The sequence below is a fragment of the Phacochoerus africanus genome, chromosome 6, assembly GCF_016906955.1.
Source record: "Phacochoerus africanus isolate WHEZ1 chromosome 6, ROS_Pafr_v1, whole genome shotgun sequence".
In the NCBI taxonomy this organism is placed as follows: Eukaryota; Metazoa; Chordata; class Mammalia; order Artiodactyla; family Suidae; genus Phacochoerus; species Phacochoerus africanus.
The window spans coordinates 30,583,804-30,602,805 of record NC_062549.1 but is presented as its reverse complement, the minus strand read 5'-3'; the positions used below and the strand labels follow the sequence as shown (position 1 = coordinate 30,602,805).

General features: G+C 33.7%; 1 protein-coding gene across 7 annotated transcripts in view; it reads left to right on the top strand.

Moving 5' to 3' along the window:
• The window catches only part of OXR1 (oxidation resistance 1), a 523,168-nt gene extending 509,565 nt beyond the window's left edge, over window positions 1-13,603 (top strand). For 3 of the 7 annotated variants that reach the window (XM_047783423.1, XM_047783426.1, XM_047783427.1), the window contains 6 exons: window positions 3,874-3,954; window positions 6,118-6,243; window positions 7,001-7,153; window positions 8,850-8,945; window positions 10,827-10,900; window positions 11,709-13,603. In XM_047783423.1, coding sequence (XP_047639379.1) covers window positions 3,874-3,954; window positions 6,118-6,243; window positions 7,001-7,153; window positions 8,850-8,945; window positions 10,827-10,900; window positions 11,709-11,844 — 666 coding nt within the window. In that variant the 3' untranslated portion in view covers window positions 11,845-13,603. The remainder of the gene's footprint in view (window positions 1-3,873; window positions 3,955-6,117; window positions 6,244-7,000; window positions 7,154-8,849; window positions 8,946-10,826; window positions 10,901-11,708) is intronic. The other 4 variants (XM_047783425.1, XM_047783422.1, XM_047783428.1 and 1 more) reach the window with 2 other exon arrangements.
• Window positions 13,604-19,002: the final 5,399 nt, after the last annotated feature.

The following is a 19,002-nucleotide window of genomic DNA, read 5'->3' as shown; positions in this document are numbered from 1 at the left end:
TAAGGAGTAAAATTAAGGGATAAGTAAGAAATACAAATTGCACATTCACAGGTATCTTAACAGCCTTCTTTTAGGCAGCAAGGCAGTTGGGTAAAGGTAGGTTTTTGGTTTGTTTATGGGATAATCTAAGGGAAATACTGGAACATCCTGGAAGGGGGGTGCTTTTAGACCCAGGTAAGGCTCTTTCTTTCTAAGAGAACATGTTCTTTTTCGTGGGATTTACAGCAACTCTACGTTTTCTCAGTTTTCAGCTTCTCTTCTGGAGGTTGTTGTTAGTTTCTTTGTGATAGAGATGGTTGGATTTAGTTCTCGCTTTTGTAATTTGTTGAAAGTAAATGCTTAGGCAAACGCTTTGTGAGTGACTCCTTTGTCAAAAACTGAAAAGACTAGAGGGTAGCACTTCATTCTGCTGTGGGTAGTTCATAAGTACCATAGTTTCTACAGAAGGGATTTAGCTGTGTATGTAAACCACTTTGCTCAAGAAGGGACTTTTAAGCCAGACAGTGAATACTCTTTTAGTTAGAATGTCTCGATTTCCTAAACTCTGTACGCTTAATAATTGAGAATGTTATATAGGACATTTTGTAGAAATATATCCATTTTCTACTTAGATTTACTCTTTTGGGTAAAGCAATAAGTTTTGTACATGGAGTATGATTTACCAAGGGATTAAAAATTAATTTGAGACTAATTCCATTTCTACCATATAAACTAGGAATCTATATCCCATTATTCATTTATTTTAAAAGGAGGAGGTATTTTTTTCTGTTCATTAGATTTCAAATCCATTTCTTTATTAGTTCACAGATTCTTTTTGACAATATTATATATCTTCATTCATCACAGCATGAGTAAATATTTAAGAGTAAGGAAGTGGTAAGTTTATAAGACCCAGAAAGGAATACAGTTTCTTATTTTAGTTTTGTTTTAAAGGGTATGAACATGAAAAGTTAGATTTGTGACATTCAAGAAACTATGATTTTACCAGATGTTATAAGCTTATACTTTTTTTTTCTAATTTAGGGCTGCACCTGAGGCATATGGTAGTTCTCAGGCTAGGAGTCGAATCGGAGCTATAGCTGCTGGCCTACGCCACAGCCACAGCAACTCAGGATCTGAGCCATGTCTCTGACCTACATCACAGCTCACAGTGCCGAATCCCCAACCCACTGAGCAAGGCCAGCAATCAAAGCTGTGTCCTCATGGATACTAGTCGGATTGGTTTCTGCTGCGCCACAACAGGAGCTCCAATAAGCTTACACTTATGATGGCAGTTTCTGGTTCCCTCACTGATAATTCCTGCTCTAGGTGATGTTGATACAGTTAGGTTATAACTTATCCCCTTTGTGAGCAAATTCAGTTTTTATTTTCAATCAGAAAGTGTGTTTTCATATAGTAAAAGGAAGATCTTTAAGTGTGAGATCAGTGTTAAGTAGAGGAATAAAAGTACACAGAGGAGTAATTAAGTTATATAATTTGAAAATTCTTATCTAAGGAGACTCTTTTTTTTTTTTTTGTCTTTTTGTCTTTTGTCTTTTTGCCTTTTCTAGGGCCACTCCTGCAGCACATGGAGGTTCCCAGGCTAGGGGTTGAATAGGAGCTGTAGCCACTGGCCTACACCAGAGCTACGGCAACAAGGTATCCGAGCCTCGTCTGCAACCTACATCACAGCTCACAGCAATGCTGGATCCTTAACCCACTGAGCAAGGCCAGGGATCAAACCCACAACCTCATGGTTCCTAGTCAGATTCGTTAGCCACTGAGCCACGACAGAAACTCCTAGGGAGACTCTTAATTAGACTGAATGCCGTAGGAAGAAGGAAGAAAAGTATTAACTAGTCATTAAATATTTTGTAGAGATTTCTTTTGCTGGCCTTAGAAAAGCAAACTGTGATTTCTTTTTTTTACTACTGAAATTTCAACTTTTTTCTTTCAACTTTATTGGAAGTTATGTTCTTAATAGAAATGTTTTTAATATTTTTAAACTAAAATTTCAGAATAGATATTCAAAGTATTACAAAATACTTGAGTTCTCAAAACTGAAATATTGGGAGTTCCCATTGTGGCTCAGTGGTAGCAAACTCAGCTAGGATCCATGAGGATGTGGGTTCAATCCATGGCCTCGCTCAGTGGGTTGAGAATCTGGCATTGCTGTGGCTATGGTGTAGGCCAGCATCTATAGCTCCGATTCCACCCCTAGCCTGGGAACTTCCGTATGCCGAGGGTGTGGCCCTAAAAAGCAAAAACAAACAAAAAACTGAAATATTTTAATATCAAAAATGAAAACCAGAAATAAATAAAGAGACTCTTAACACATTATCCTTTAGTCCTTAGGGTAATTGATGAAAAATCATCAGGAGTAAAAGTAGGGTTAGCCCTAATTTATTCTGTGGTAGGCACCTCACGCAGTCCTGGGTATGTATTTCATTTCTTCATTTTATTTACACAGAAACCCTATTTGGTAGTACTCTTTTATTTCCATTGTTTTATGGAGAAATAGATAAAGGGGGGGAACCCAATCCATCTGATTCCTCAGAGCTTGAGATCATAACCAGTTTACGTTTCTTGTAGTAGAGTCAGCTATCACATTGCATGCATTCTTGCTTTGCAAAAGTCAATCTAATAAAAATGACCAGAATGGAAAATCTTTTTAGTTTCTTTTCCTTTTTTCTGTTCTCATGTCTTTTATAGCTTTCAGCTGTTTTACATAGCTCTTCACAGAGGTGGCTAACTCATTTTAGTTGGCTGGAATAAGAACCTTCTAAAAACCTAGGTTAGAAGTCTAAACTCTTTATGGGTCAGTTGGATTAACTGCGTTTTGTGGTCAGAACCTCTCCACAACTGATTGATCACTAAAGGAATATGCCATAGTTAGGAGAATTCAGCACATATTATAGCACCACCAGAGTTCATTATATTATAGTTACTGTCTTGAGAATTACATCATATTCTGAAAAAGCTATAGCTGTTGTGTCAGCCTGAGGAACTTGTCTGTTTTTGTGGGTTTTTTGTAATGTTTATCTGTCATATATGGCTTTCAAGTTCAGCACTATGCAAGAGACTGGTCTAGGCAATTATAGAAGATAGAGAATTTCCTTTAGGGAATTTAGAATGTGGAAAAGTCATTGAGTTTCAGTCACAAATAACTGCTACAGTACCACTCTAAAGAAATACTATAGAGAGGCAAAAACTGAAAAGGGTCGTTTAGAGAAACTGAGGTACGTAGACATACATGAGAATACTGTCTATTAGACTTGTCTTTAAAAATCTAATTTTCTCTTTCTGGAGCTTATTTTTCTTACTGCTCTAAATTTTAAAATGTATTTCATTTCTTTTTCTTGCTCCCTCACTTCTTTCTTGTGATACAGATCATATAGCATGGGTATGTTTGTTACCTTTGCCTAGAAGAAATTTTTCCAGCATTACATAGCTGTAATGTTTGAGCTAAATTGATTTGAAGAGGATATTTGACGCTACCATTTTCTTTGTAAACTGCAGGATATTTAGATTTTTAGATGTTATCTTTGATGTTAGCAAAGCATGTTATGTTTTATATAGTGTTTCTTTTTATAACTGCAGCTCTCTTTACTCAGTCAAATCCTGTCCATATGAAACAATCCATAAAATAAACATTATGTTGTGTACTAATAGGTAGTTCGATAATAGTAGCTAATATGTAGTTAATAAATTCATTCATATGTATTTCACTGTAGTTTAATATATAAATCACTTGGATTTTCAGCATGGAGTAGGGAAAGAAATCCTGATTACAGTTCTCTTTCCCATTTAAATTTCTCCAGTTTTTGTTTTGTTTTATTTGGCTGTTTTTCTCAACTGCCGGTGGAATTATTGTCTTCCTGTCTCCATATTCAGGTAGTGTCAGTGGCTGAGTATCACCGCAGGATCGATGCTCTAAATACAGAGGAACTGCGCACACTCTGCAGACGTCTCCAGGTGCCCCCTTCAGATAGTTTACACCCCTCCAGAGATTGAATCCTCCTGTTTTTAGTGTCTTTCGTCCGGGCAAATCTCTTTTTTGAAGGATTTGTTTTTACTGCAGTGCTGAAGTACCCCATCAGAAAATTCCTTTTTGTATTAAAGAGTACAATATTGCGTTGAAGAGCTGTAGGACTATCTTTTCTGAGTCTTTTCATTTGATAACTATTTGGAGGAATTTTCTGTCATTTTAGAACTGTTCTCAGTACTGTTTCTTAGCTTGGTGAGAAGTTTTCATTTAATATTGGAAGAATGTCTTGGATTGAGATTGAATCTTACTAAACAGAATGTGCAGGACGTGGCACTGTGGGAAATGTTTAAAAATTGATAGCAGGGTTCTCTTCTTTAAGTCTATTTCAGTTCTATCACCCCTACATCAATATCTTAATGGGATGAATTGTTTTTGTCCTTGAGGTTGTCCTGGTTGGTATTAGAATACTTTGGAATAGGGTAGGCTAGGCACTAGAACCAGATAAATTATTTAAAATTCTGTGAAAGAATCTTGTGATTTTTTTAGAAATAAGAACTATATATTTGAACTCATTTTTTCAGTTTTGTGTATTATATGTGTGTTTTCCGTTCTTAATGAGATATGCTTTCATGGCTTTGCTAGAACTACTGAATTTTTTCTTTTCTTTTAATGCTTCTCTTGCTGCCTTGGATTTTTTTAACCTTTCACATCATCAAAATAAGGGTAAATGTGATGATGTGAAAGAATTAATATAGTTCTCATCAAAAAATTATCAGTTCTAGAACATATATTGGTTGAAAATATATGTTGTTTAGGTTTAGTAAGAAATCTGTTAAAGGAACAAAATAATTTAGTAAGATTTCATTCCTACGTGGAGTCGCAGTTGTCAAGAATTGCTGCATTTTAGTTATCTGCTCCAATAGAATTCTGTTTTCCACTTTGAAACTTTCATCAATAATAGTTATGTTTCACACATTTACTTTCTAGTATTATTGTATTTTATATATTAAATTAATGTGAAAAATAAGTGCCAACAGAATAAATTGTATAGAATTTTAAACGTTTTATCACTTTAAGAATATCAGTGTTGTTTCACGTATTTATTTTCTAATATTATTTCATTTTGTATATGAGAATAAAATTATGAGAAAGTAAGTGCCAACAGAATAAATGTGTAGGAATTTGTTTTGAATTAATCATCGTTTTTATCACTGTAAGAATATCAGATAATTTTCCATCCAAAAAAACCATACGTTCTTTTTAATGTATCTAATTGTTCTAATTTAAAAAATAGATTTGAGGGAGTTCCCATTGTGGCTCAGCAGGTTTAAGAGCCCAAATATTATTCATGAGATTGCGGGTTCAATCCCTGGCCTTGCTCATTGAGTTAAGGATGCCGTGTTGCTGCAAGCTGCAGTGGGAGTTGCAGATGAGGCCCTTATCCAGGGTTGCTGTGGCTGTGGTGTAGGCTGGCAGCTGTAGCTCCAATTCAGCCCCTAACCTGAGACTTCCATATTCCACAGGTGAACCCTCCAAAAAAAAGAAAAGAAAGAAAATAGATTTGCGAACAAATTAACTTTTAAATTCATTGTTTGGTTCAGTTAGATTTAGAAAAAAATCCTTGTTTAGAAAGTAAAATTTAAAAAAGGCATTTTAAAAAATAACTTTTCAGTGAAGCAAATAATTCATATACACATGCACACCAATGAAACATATATTGTGCTAATTTTTAAATTAAAATTTTGGAACGCAGGAAATTTTCCTAATTATTTTTGGCAAAGTTTATGTTTATCATTTTTTAAATAGCACAGATAAAAAACAAGCTAGCTGTCTCACTTTTGTCATTCAACAGAAAAATTGAAATTTGTATGCAACTTAATCTTTTTTTACACAGAAATGTGCAGTTTATCATTCAATACTTGCCCTTCTTAAAGTAGTGGATGACAAAAATATCTGCTTATGAAAAATTTTTTTCAACATTGGACATGCTGTTATTATTAGATCTGGAGCATCTTTTCCCTTCTAAATCCTTAATTAAAGCTTTAGCACCTTTTTTAAGGTATAAAGTTTGATTTCTCTCAAAAGACTTAAATTTTTGAAGGTTTGTTGCAGTTTTGTATTAATACGCTCTTGCTGTTTACTTCTTTTAGATTACTACAAGGGAAGATATAAATTCAAAGCAGCTTGCTCCAGCAAAAGCAGACCTGGAATCTGAATCTTTTCGACCAAACTTAAGTGATCCCAGTGAACTCTTACTGCCAGATCAAATTGAAAAGGTATGACATACCCACATATGTGCATTTCTGAGTGTGTGTCTGTGACCAGTAAAATAGCCTCTTTTCAGTTGTTTTTTGAAATTTGAAGAAGCAGGGCTGTTGCTCCTAGTCTTCCTCTTCAGTGAAGAAAAAGTAAACAGAATATAGCAACTAACGTAATAGAAGAGATTAGGAGATTTACGTCAGGAGACATTAAAATAAATAACAATACCAATTTTGGTGGGACAATATAATAGCTAATATTTAATTTCTTATTGTGTACCAACTACTTGCTAGGTTTTTTTCATGTAGTTGTTACAGAACTATTGTCCCATTTTATAAGTTAAGAAACTTGGGTATAGAGAGGTTGAGTAAATGTACAAAGCCACGTGGTTATAAAGTATCGAAGCTTGATTTCTAACTCTAATAATCTGGCTCTAGATTGAGAGGTTATTAATTCAAGCTAAGGGTTCATCACATATTTTTGCTACTTTGATATAGGGGGCACAGCATCTAAGTACTCCATTTTTCTTGCCTCTATGCTAATCTGTATATTGTTTGGTATGATTCTTTTCCTAATGAACAATTAACATTTCATGCTGAGAAAGGTACAGTTAGTCTTCATGTGTCTCAGTATCTTTGACAATGATAAATGATTTCTACTGTCATTTTGTAGGCTGCATTTTATGAAGTACTATTAAATTCCAGCTGGCATTGGTATTTTACAAATTGACAATAAGTAGCTATCAAGTATGTGTTAACAATTTACTTTTCAAAGCTTACCAAGCATCTTCCTCCAAGAACAATTGGCTACCCATGGACTCTTGTTTATGGTACCGGGAAGCATGGCACAAGCTTGAAGACCCTGTATCGAACAATGACAGGTTTAGACACCCCAGTGCTGATGGTGATTAAAGACAGTGATGGGCAGGTATGAAAAGTAATGACATTACTTTTTACCTTACCTTTTTAATAGATGATAGTAATAACAATAGCTTTAGCATATGCTTTTGATAAAAATTATTTTATTCACTTTAACTGCTAATTATTGAGTGCTTTTGGTATGCAAGGCAATGCTGAGTCCTATAGAGGATAGATACGAACATGAATAATTTGAGTTTCTGCCTTCAAAGGAATTATAGACTAGGAGCGTTAAAATATGTGACTATCTCTACTGCCAAGTAAAATATGCCTAGTATAGTGAGAACCTATAAAAAGTAAAAGGGCGGGAGTTCCCATCGTAGCATAGCAGAAACAAATCTGACTAGGAACCATTAGGTTGTGGGTTCGATCCCTGGCCTTGCTCAGTGGGTTAAGAATCTGGCATTGCCGCAAGCTGCAGCGTAGGTTGCACTTGCAGCTTGGATCTGGCATTGCTATGGCTGTGGCATAGGCCAGCAGCTGCAGCTCTGATTCAGCCCTAGCCTGAGAATTTCCATATGCCACAGGTGTGGCTCTAAAAAAACAAAGCAAAACAAAACAACAACAAACAACAACAAAAAAGACTAAATAAATAAATAAAAATGAAAAGTAAAGTGGGTTTTTAGGGTAAAAGTTGTCCATTTCTCTTTGGGGGAGATAAGAATGAGGTTCAGGGAAAGGGTGGAAATTGTCAGTCTTGAAGTGTGGTTAAAGTTTTGAAGGTTAAAGATACGTGATGATGATACCAAGAACAAAGTCACAGGTAAGCACAAGGAACACTGATTATTCCTGAAACAGCAAGGTCCTAAATGGGCCAACAAATCTTTGGTATTGTCAGGCCTAGTAGCTTCCTTTGGGGAGATGGAGGAGGTGGTACAGAGGAAGCACAAAGAGAGCTTCTGGCGTGCTCATAACATCCTAATTCTCTGTCTGAATGAAGGTTAAATGGGACTTTGCTGTGTGGTAATTCCAAATTGATCTGTACAGTTATGTTTTATATATATACATATCTTGCAATGAGAAAGTCAATTTAAAAATAATGACTATAAAAATAGAATGTCCAGAGAGAGTGACTGTAGAGATCATCCATCAGACTCCACATTCCCATTGTATGATGGGGAATCTTAGACCCAGAGCCTTGAAATACCTTGTCCAGGCATCTTAATCACTCATTCATTTTCTGGGGTCTCTCCTGTGTGTGTAAGGCCAAGACATTAAATACCAAACAGTTCAGACCAAGTTCTGTCCTCGTGAAGTGTAACTGTCTAATGAAGAAAAAAACAGCATACCTTTTTAGTAGTAGAATGTTTACCTATCGTGAGGGGGTTTTGCTTTCTTAACTGCTACAGTGCCGCAGCAGCATCTTATATCCTTATATATGTACATTGTCCTCCTGAAATGTGTCTGGCAATTTTTAGATTGTCTTTTTAATGTTATTTGTTACAACAATTATATTGCATTATAAATGCTTACTGCATGTTTCTATATTTCCAAACTGGGAAAAATCTTTTCTCCTCATTGAGAAACTAATATGCTTTGTACCTGACAGTAATACAAACTGTGTAACAACCAATCATGTTTCCCTTTTTAAATATAAATAGATAAAACTGTGCTAGATTTCTGTTTTTTTTGCCTTGCACTTAAACATATATTATGCTTACTGAAACAAATAGTCACGTCATTGAATATGCCTTTTTCACCCTTAGGTTTTTGGTGCATTAGCATCTGAGCCATTTAAAGTAAGTGATGGCTTTTATGGTACTGGAGAGACCTTTGTTTTTACATTCTGTCCAGAATTTGAGGTAAGGATAGTTATTCCAGTTATATTCAGTTTGTAAAGAGATGGCAGCATGAAAAGAACATTCACTTTGGAATCCTGTGTACATACTTGCATTTGACTTTAAATCTCTACTTTTTACCAACTGATAACTTATCACTTTTTTGACATTTTGGGCTTTAGCTTTCCTGTGTATAGAATGGGGGTCATAGGAGTTCCCATTGTGGCTCAGTGGTAATGAACCTGTCTAGTATCCATGAGAGCATAGGTTCGATCCCTGGCCTCCCTCAGTGGGTTAAGGATCTGGTGTTGCCAGGAGCTGTGGCGTAGGTCGCAGACGCAGCTTGGATCCCATGTTGCTGTGGCTGTGGAGTAGGCTGACACCTATAACTGCCATTTGACCCCTAGCCTAGGAACTTCCATATGCCACACTTGCAGACGTAAAAAAGACAAAAAAAAAAAAAGAAAGGAATGGGGTCATATATGTAACAGGGTTATTTAAAATTTTAATTAGAATTATGTGTGTATAATCCTTGGCATGGTACCAAGCTCAGTAAGGAATATATATCATTATTACCCTTTTTGTTTACAAATTGTCATTACAAAATTCCTAGAAACTTTTAGTGACTAAGTTTAATTAAATCAGTCTTGAAAACTTAAAAAAATAAACTATTTGGGTTTAAATAAAAGTGATTACCTATTTTTTCTTTATTGTAGTGTGATTTAAATTAGATATATTCTGATACCATTAAGACCTAAAATTTAAAGATATACATGAATTTTAGTGAATATATGACTTTTCAAAATACTGAATGCAATCTCAGCATCTCTGGAACATTCAGGTTCAGCATGTCAAACAGTTGCTAAGAGATGAAATTATAATCTTGGAAATAGGAATCAATACAGTTGGTTTAAAAAAGAATGAGTTGTCTTTAAGAACAGTTTCTATAATGAACAAAATAGGATTTGATAACACAATACGAACTTTCTTAACTTGGGTTTAAGAGGCTCACCAGTTTAACCAGTGCTTTTCATTCCTTCCATAAAACATAACAACTAATGCCTACAGCTAACTGGAAGCTTGTAGTTGTTACAGATTTTTGAAGCTTCAGTTGTGCTTGTTTTCAGACCTTTTTTATGATGCTGTTTCTGATAACTAGTAAATTTAAATTTCCTGATAACTAATAAATGTAATTAAGCAAATGTTACATAGCTCTTAAAAGTGTTAAAGTTTATTTATTGAAAATGAATTAAAATAATTTTGAAAATTTTTTATAAGGTGAGGTGCTAGAACTTGCTATTGTATTAGGTTTGCTATTCATTAGGTTCCATGAAAGGTTAAAAATATTTAAGAACATTACCATCTACAAGTTTTTACCCTTGAATTTCCCAAGTGTTCTTATGTTCACTGCTCTTTAAAGAAATTGAAACTAGAAGTCATAAACACATGTTATAGGCTTAAATGAGAATGGTGATAGGCAAATTCTTTACCCAAAGAAAAGACCTTAGTCCCATATAAAAATATTAAAATGTTATCAAATTAATATATATTTATATTTAATGTTAAAATAAAGGTTAATGACATTTCATTTTTTAACTGATTTTTTTACTTTCTTTAACTTTTTTCATTATTCAACTCTTGATACCTATATAGTTAGAAAAAAGTTCATCTCTTTGAAGAAATAGGAAGGTTTGAAGCTTATGTTGTGGTAGAGCACATGCCATCGTATGTAGTCATACAAACACTGAAACCTAAAGCAGCATGTCATTCTGCTCAGCCTTTTTTGTTTTTGTTGTTTCTCTTGCTATCAATCAAGGTTTTGTTAACTCTTTGGGGTTTAGGGAAACTAACTGTGTAGTGATCATTTTCATCTACATATTTAAAGCATTTTTTTCATTTTTATAGGTTTTTAAGTGGACAGGAGATAATATGTTTTTTATCAAGGGAGACATGGATTCACTAGCTTTTGGTGGTGGAGGGTAAGTCTTTTGAACATTTCCTATGAGATTTTAAAAGGAACTAAAAATTCACTTTTGTTATTTATAAAATCAGCTGTATTTGGAAAGTTTTGAAATTAGAACCCTAATTTGTATATTATGACTAAGAAAGGACATTATTTGTGAGAAGGTGCTTAAATGTAGTATTTGAAACTCTCGGTAGAATGTTTGTTTACTCATCTTAAAATGCTATTTAGTTGATTCCCTTTTGATTAAAACCTATCTTTCAGTACAGTGATTCCTTGATATTTGAAAGAGAAATATTACTAATCCTTTAGAACTTCTCAAATTTTCAGTTTTCTACCTTGGAGACTATTTTATTGATATTTTAGACAATAGAAATTTGTTTTCCTGTTAAAATTTTTAGTTTAGTAAATTCCCTTTGCTTAAAATGCTTCTTTCAGAGTACAGTGACTCCTTGATATTTGAAAGAGAAATATTACTAATCCTTTAGAACTTCTCAGATTTTCAGTTTTCTACCCTGGAGACTATTGGTATTGATATTTTAGAAATAGAAATTTGTTTTCATGTTAAAAATTTAATGACCCCTCCTCCGAGTTTGAAGGTTTGTTTTTATTTGTTTTGTTTTTAACAGTATGAGTTAATCAGCAGTTGCCTGTACCAGCGTGTAAGAAGTAGGGAGTGGTTTGAAAAAAATGATTGTAAAGTTTTTGGATATTGAAATGTGTCATTTAAGTTAATATTTTTACAACCTCTACAATTATTCTTTTACAACTTAGGACGTAAGTATTAAGAGATTGTTGAAATTATTTTCTTCTGTGTCTTACAGGGGAGAATTTGCCCTCTGGCTTGATGGAGATCTCTACCATGGAAGAAGCCATTCTTGTAAAACATTCGGGAATCGTACACTTTCTAAGAAGGAAGATTTCTTTATCCAAGACATTGAAATCTGGGCTTTTGAATGAATATAATGTTCTCTGTATAAGCAGGATAATGGCCCAAACCTGACATGGACAAACAAGCACTGTTTGGAAAGTTCAAAAAGCAATACAACGTAACATGTAACTTGTGCTTTAAATTAGTTCGTATCACCATTTATTACAGCTATAATTTTGGAATTATTTTTAAAATCATGTTTCTTTTCCAGAGTTCTTTAGGTTTAGTCCATGGTGTGGGTCCATGCAGTATAACAGCTTAGGTTTTGTCAAATTTGGTAGCATTTTGATCATAGTGACCCCCTCATCTACAGTCCATGTTATCTTAGTCTCCTAATAGGATGGTGCTCTTTTGTTGAACCTGTTTTGGTTTATTATTTCTTAAACTATATTGATTGTTTTACCAGAGTAGTGGAACCTGGAATATTGAGGGAATGAAGACTAGATACCGCTGTATCTGTGAGGTTGGCACAGGTAACTTTCGGACATGCTCAACTTAGGAAGGAAAAAAACACATGCCAAAATAATGCATAATACTTCATGGGCCACTCAGTTTTAGTTTTAATTCACACTACAACATTTTCTTTATTAGTTTTGCCTATATTCTCAATTTCATTTTAATAAAAATGAAATTTGAGGAGAATTCTGATTGTAATAGACCACAATGCATATGATCTGCAGGTTTGGGCATCTGCTTTCATCACTGAATTGCCTGATAAAGAGTTACAAAATGACAAAGGAGAATGAGAACTTGATGATTCTACTGGATTTAATATATCAAGCAAGAAAATATACTATTTACATATTTGTAGCTTAGCAGGGCATTATCATAACTACAAAAACTATAAAACGGATGCATATTTCGTCAACATATTGTGTCAGGTATACTGTTTTATAGTTCTGTTGTTTTAGCCTTGTTGCACACCAACTCCCAAAATATAGGTTCCTGTTCAAAAGGAAAAACAAAAACTCGTGATTTTTTTGAGTGGTATGTGTTATTGATTACCATTAGCATTTGCTGTTATAAAGGGGCAGTGATTATAGTAGAATATTTAACTCAGTAGACTTGTTGAATATGCAAACATACTGTCAAGTGACCTCAAAAAAAAAAAAAGAATATATCAGTAGTTCTTATCCTCTTTTGTAGGAAACCAATAATAAGCCACTGTGGCAATAATTTATCATTTAATTTCAAAGCTTCATGTTATGCAAGAAAAAAAAATCCTGCTGTTATACATGTGACAGTGACCTTGTGCTGAAATTTCAGCTATTCCAGATAAACATTGTATATTATTGTAAATTAATGTTAAAAGTAGTTTTGTTCTTATAGAAAGTGTCGATTGCAGGTTGCTTATAGCACTTTAAATTATTCTGGAAATGAAGTTATAAGCCAGATATGTTGGCTTAAGTAGTTTTAGTTGTATAGTACTTGAATATATTTAGATCTTTCGAAAGTTTAGATAATTATCTAAAGAAAGCCTAATGCTAATGAAAAAGAAAGTCTGATATTCTATTTAATATGCTATTGCTGAAAATGAATAGAAATGCCGAGCATTGTTTCCTTGTCAATGTAAAGCTCTCATTAAAAGTTACTAACAGTATATAGATTAAATGTTTACAATATAGGGAACTGTAAATAAATATCTCAGTTTTTTCCCCCTTTGGGCTTCCACAGCAGTATTATTGTCTTTGTGGAGTTGACTAATCATAAAAAAATCCTGTATTGGATTTTAATTACAATAAGATCATAGTGGTATATACCAAATAAAATTAAATACGTAAATATAAATTTGAGTTTGGATTTATTGATAATCAAGTTATTTTTATATTTAAGAAGTCTTTGATTAAACACACTACTTTCCACCATTTATGAAAGGTGGTCCTAGGAACTGTGGTGGTGGTGGTGCTGGTAATAGTGATGAAAGGAAGCATTCAAGTTGAGGGAACACCACAGTTTAAAAAATGGGGTTGTAAGAGGGTACTAGACACATCAGGCAGTAGTATGAGTCATTTGTTATTTTTAACATCTGTCTCTGTGTTTTTTGGGGGGGGACTTTTTTTGGTGGGGAGTACATAGCAAAGTAAGACTGATTTTATAAAGAACTTTGTTTTGTGCCGTGTCAAGAAATTTAGGTTTGTTTTTTTATCTCATAGGAGCAATTAAGAAAATTTGAGTGAAGAAATGACATGATTAAATTTGCACTTTAGGAAGATGTCTGAAAAGAAGATTAGTACAGAGAACACCTGGAGACAAGGAGACTAATAAACAAGCCTGTCGAAAAGTCCAGAGAAAAAAATGATGAGGCCAGAATAAGGATAGTAGCAATGGTGATTAGAAAGGAGGCATGGATGTGAAAGAGATATAGGAGTTAGGATTAATAAAATATGGTTATTAATTGAATATCGGAAAGAGTTAAGATAGCTCTGGGGTTTTTTACTTAGAAAGTGGGTGTATTGTTCATAAAGCTGGGAAATGTACAAGGAGTATCAGTAAATTAGGCTAGTTGTAGACTTCATTATAGTGTAATAAGAAACTAGAGAACAGATTGGGGATGAGGGGATTTAATATTCTGTTCTGATAGATTAAAAGATTTTCAAATCAACAACATATAGGTAAACACTGAAGCCATAATTCATGGATAAGATGCCCTTGGGGATTACAGACTGATCGAAAAGACAATTCTTGAGATAGATTTTGGGAGTATAGTAATATTAAGTGATAAGTAGAAGAAGAGGCTCTAAGCTTTCCTTCTCAAACAGCTAGAAGAGCAACCACAAATTTAACCTAATAAAAATAGAAAGTAGGACAAAATGAAGATATGAGCAAAAATCAATAAAATTTAAAACAAGCATAGAAAACAAAATTGGAGAATAAAAAAATTGTAAACTCTAGCAAGATTAAGAAAAAGAAAGGAATTTAAAGGGAGACATCACTGGAGCCATGAGACCTTAAAGAGCTAGGATAGTGTGAACAACTTTGCATCAGTAAACTTGACAATGTAGATGAAATGGAAAAATGTTTTGGAAAATAGAATTATATTAAACTAATCCAAGAAGAAATAGAATTTTTGTATTAAAAAAGTTGAATCTCTTAATTAAAAAAAATAATAAACCTTCCCACAAAAAACTCAGGCCTGTGTGGTTCTACTGGGTGATTCTTATAAGTATTTAAGGAAAGACAGTATCAGTCTTAAATGAGTTCTTCCAGGATACTGAGAAAAAGGAGGACTTCTGTTACTGAGGCTAGCATGACCTTGACACCAAAACTTTACAATCCTTCCAACAATAAATAGAAATACAGAACAGTGTCATGTGAACATAGATACAAAATCTTACCTAAAATAGTCACAAATCAAATTCAGCACTATGTGAAAGAATAATATATTACAGCAAAATTGGGTTTATTCTAAGAAAGCAAGAGCAGTTAGCATTTTGAAATTGGTGCTATTTGCCAATTTATAGAAATAAAAATCTATGATCATTTCTCCAAAAGCAGAAGAAGCACTTGATGAATTTCAATGCCTGTTTATGATAAAAACTCTAGCAAACTAGGAAAGAGGAATCTTCCTTATTGATGAAAAAATTATCCTTAAAATTTACAGAAAACATCATCTTTAATGGTGAAGTTTTGAAAGTTTTCTCCCAGATAGGAAACATGACAGTGATATTCAACATTCTCCTAGTAATTCCAACCACTTCTATAAAGCCAGAAAAAGAAAAGGCAGGTTATAGAGGGAAGGACTTTAAATATTATTTGTATATGACGTAATTGTGGACATAGAATATTTCAAAAAGATCAAATTATTGAAATTAGCTGATTTAGCAAGGTCACTAAATACAAGTTCGATATTTTAAAAAGAATAAGAACTTTTTATGTACAACCAACATGAAGAAAATGAAGCTTAAAAACTATCATTTGTAATGTTCTTGAAAATATTAGCTATTTAAAGTTAGAAGAACATAAATAGGAAGGGTATCATACTCATGATCAGAAGACAATATTGAAAGGTGTCAGACAATCTGTATTGACAGTGAAAATCTTGGCCAGGTGTATTTGTGCAAATTAAGCTGTTCTGTAATTTATATGGAAATGTAAAGGCAAAAGATAGCTAAGACAACGTTGACGAATGAGGCTCTGGTGTTAAATACCAGACAGTTGTAATCAATTAAAAAGCTGATTAAAGCAATGTGATATTGGTCAAAGGATATATATACAAAGGAATAGGTCAAAATCAAAAGCTAGCAACAAACTGATTTTTTAAAAAGATGACACTGCTGCTCAATGGAGAGGATGGTCTTTTTACTAAATGGTACTGGATTAATTGGATGGAACAAAAAACTTGACCCATCTCATACTGCATACGGAAGTTATAGATTGTAGATCTAAATGTGAAAAGTGAAACTTCTTTTAGTCTGAAAAATGTGGGAGGTATAGGAGAATATCATTATGACCTTAGGATACACATACTTTGGACATAAAAACACTAAAGGAAAAAAATGGTAAATAATTCCGCATTATAATTTTAAGAACTTTTCATCAGAAGACATTAAAAATGAAGAGGCAACCAGTGGAGTGGAAGGTTTTTATAATATATAGATATAATGAAGATCTCATATACACAATATATAAATGACTATGAATTTAAAAAAAAACTCAACAGAAGAAAAGGCAGATGACTTTGGCAATGCCTAAGAATATTAACATAGCCAATAAAAGCTATTTTCAAAAGGAATGTGAAGTGGAACAACTTTGGAAAACATTTTTTGACAATATTCTCCTAAAGCTGACTTTGGACAGCAAATTTACTTGGTATGTACCCAACAGTAATGTATATATTTGTTTACCAAAAGACATGGACTAGAATGTCTATAGAAGAACTATTCGCTTTTTCTTTCTCTTCTCCTGACCATCTTCCCACTCCCTCTATACATTTACCACTTACCTATTTTGCTGAATCTAATTCTGTTATACTTAACATAAATATTTATGTGCATCTCTTAAGAACAAGGCTATCCTTTTAATAACTATGGTAAATGATCAAATTCAGGAAATTTAGCATAATACAATAAAATGATTGAATATGAGATCCAGTTTTTCATTTTCCCAATCGTTCTATTAATATATTTTTCTTTTTTCTTCTTTTCAGCTGTGCCTCTGGCATACGGAAATTCCCAGGCCGGGGTCAAATCTGAGTTGCAGCTGTAGCAACTGCAATTGGATTCTGGATTCTGAAGTTCCTGTCATGGCTCAGCAGTAACGAACCACATGAGGATGTGGGTTTGATCTCTGGCCTCGCTCAGTGGGTTGATACAGCATTGCCATGAGTTGTGTAGGTCGCAGACGCAGTTCAGATCCTGCATGGCTGTGGCATAGGCCAGCAGCTCCAGCTTCAATTTGACCCTAGCCCCTAGCCTGGGAACCTCCATATACCGCAGGAGCAGCCCTTAAAAAAAAAAAAAGACACAGAAATACTGGATCCTTAACCCACTGCGCTGGCTGGGGATCAAACCCACACCACCTCAGAGACAGGGCCAGAGCCTTAACCCACTGCACCACAGCGGGAAACCTCTCTAGTAATGTCTTTTATTAAGTATTATTTTTCCTAATCCATGATCTAATTCTAGAAGAGCTCATTAGCCATTCTTTCTGTTTTATGACAGTGATATGTTTTTGAAGAGTTCAGGATTATAGAATTTCCTTCAATATGAATTGTCTGTATTTTTCCTGTATTTGAATTTAGGGTTATACAGTTTTGGCAAGAAAACCACCAAACTGATATTATGTCTTCTGTGTCATATTAGGATGCACATAATGTATGTTTATTCACTTATTGGTGATATTAGCTTTGATTGATTAAGATAGTATCTATCATGTTTCTCCACTGCTGTCAATTTTTCCCCTTGTAATTAATAAGGAATGTGTAGGGAAATACTTTGATATCATAGATACTCTGTTCTTTACCAAATTGTCACCATGTTTTTGGTATCAAGGTTTATCACCTGAATTACTAAAAAGGTTGCAAAATGGTGATTTTTTTAAAATTCTTTTATTCTTCACATATTTATTACTTGGCATTTACTATAAGGAAGACTTCTGTTTCTCCATCATTTGAAAATTTATATTATCAGTATGGAATGATGTGTTCTTTTTTGATTCAGAATGTCCATCCATTTCTTCCTAGATTTAACGAGTGGGAACCCCATCAGACTGACTTCGGTGCTTTTCTATTTCCTTGAGCGCTTGCTTGCTTTTAGTGCAACAAGATGTTTCAACCCTACCTGGACTTTCTGTAACCCAGTCTTAGAATCAGCCATTTCTTCAGGTAGAAGAAATATTTCCTTTTAAGTGGAATGGTAATTTCAAATTGGGATATTAGAAACACTTGTTGCTACTGGGGTGACATTGTTTCTAAGGTTTTTCAAGAGACAGAGATAGGAAATATACACACCATGATTGCGTATTGATACCTCTAATTTCAATCTAACATCGTAGAATTCTTCCTTGTCTTCCCTCATTCTGTGTCTGTTCTCTCTCTTCTTGCAGAATGAGAGCATCCATATAATTGTCTAATCAGACAAATGCACACATAGTTTCAGGATTACTACACCCTTATCCACACAAACAACAAAACGGAGTAAAATTTGATATTCTTTTGCAATTTTTTATGTCTTTAGACTGAAGGTCTTTAATTGAGGTATAGAATTCAAAAGTCAGGTACTTTTTTTTCCTGCTGTGGGGTTGTTTTAATCATTTAGAATAGAATTAGGTGCAATACTTTTGTTGTATTCAATTTTAGTTTTTTTCCTGTCTTCAAAGTTAATTTTACTTTTTGTGTGTAAGATATTTAAAATGTACCAAAAGTCAAAACTACAGAACTGTCTTCTGTCTCATTCAACCTGTTTCCACCCACACCTACACAAAGTCGATTTAATTATTTATGGTTATTCTCTCTTTTCAAAGTATAGATTATATACAAAAAATATATACATACATAATCTAATGTGTGTACATATGTTGCATAAAATCCAGGGTGTGTGTGTATACACTCAATACACAGAAAATAACCATTTCAGTTCAAAAAGATTTTCCCTACTTTTTTTCAATTGAAGAATAATTGATTTACAGTATTAATTTCAGGTGTACGACATAATGATTCAATATTTCCATAGGGTATAATATTCCCTGTG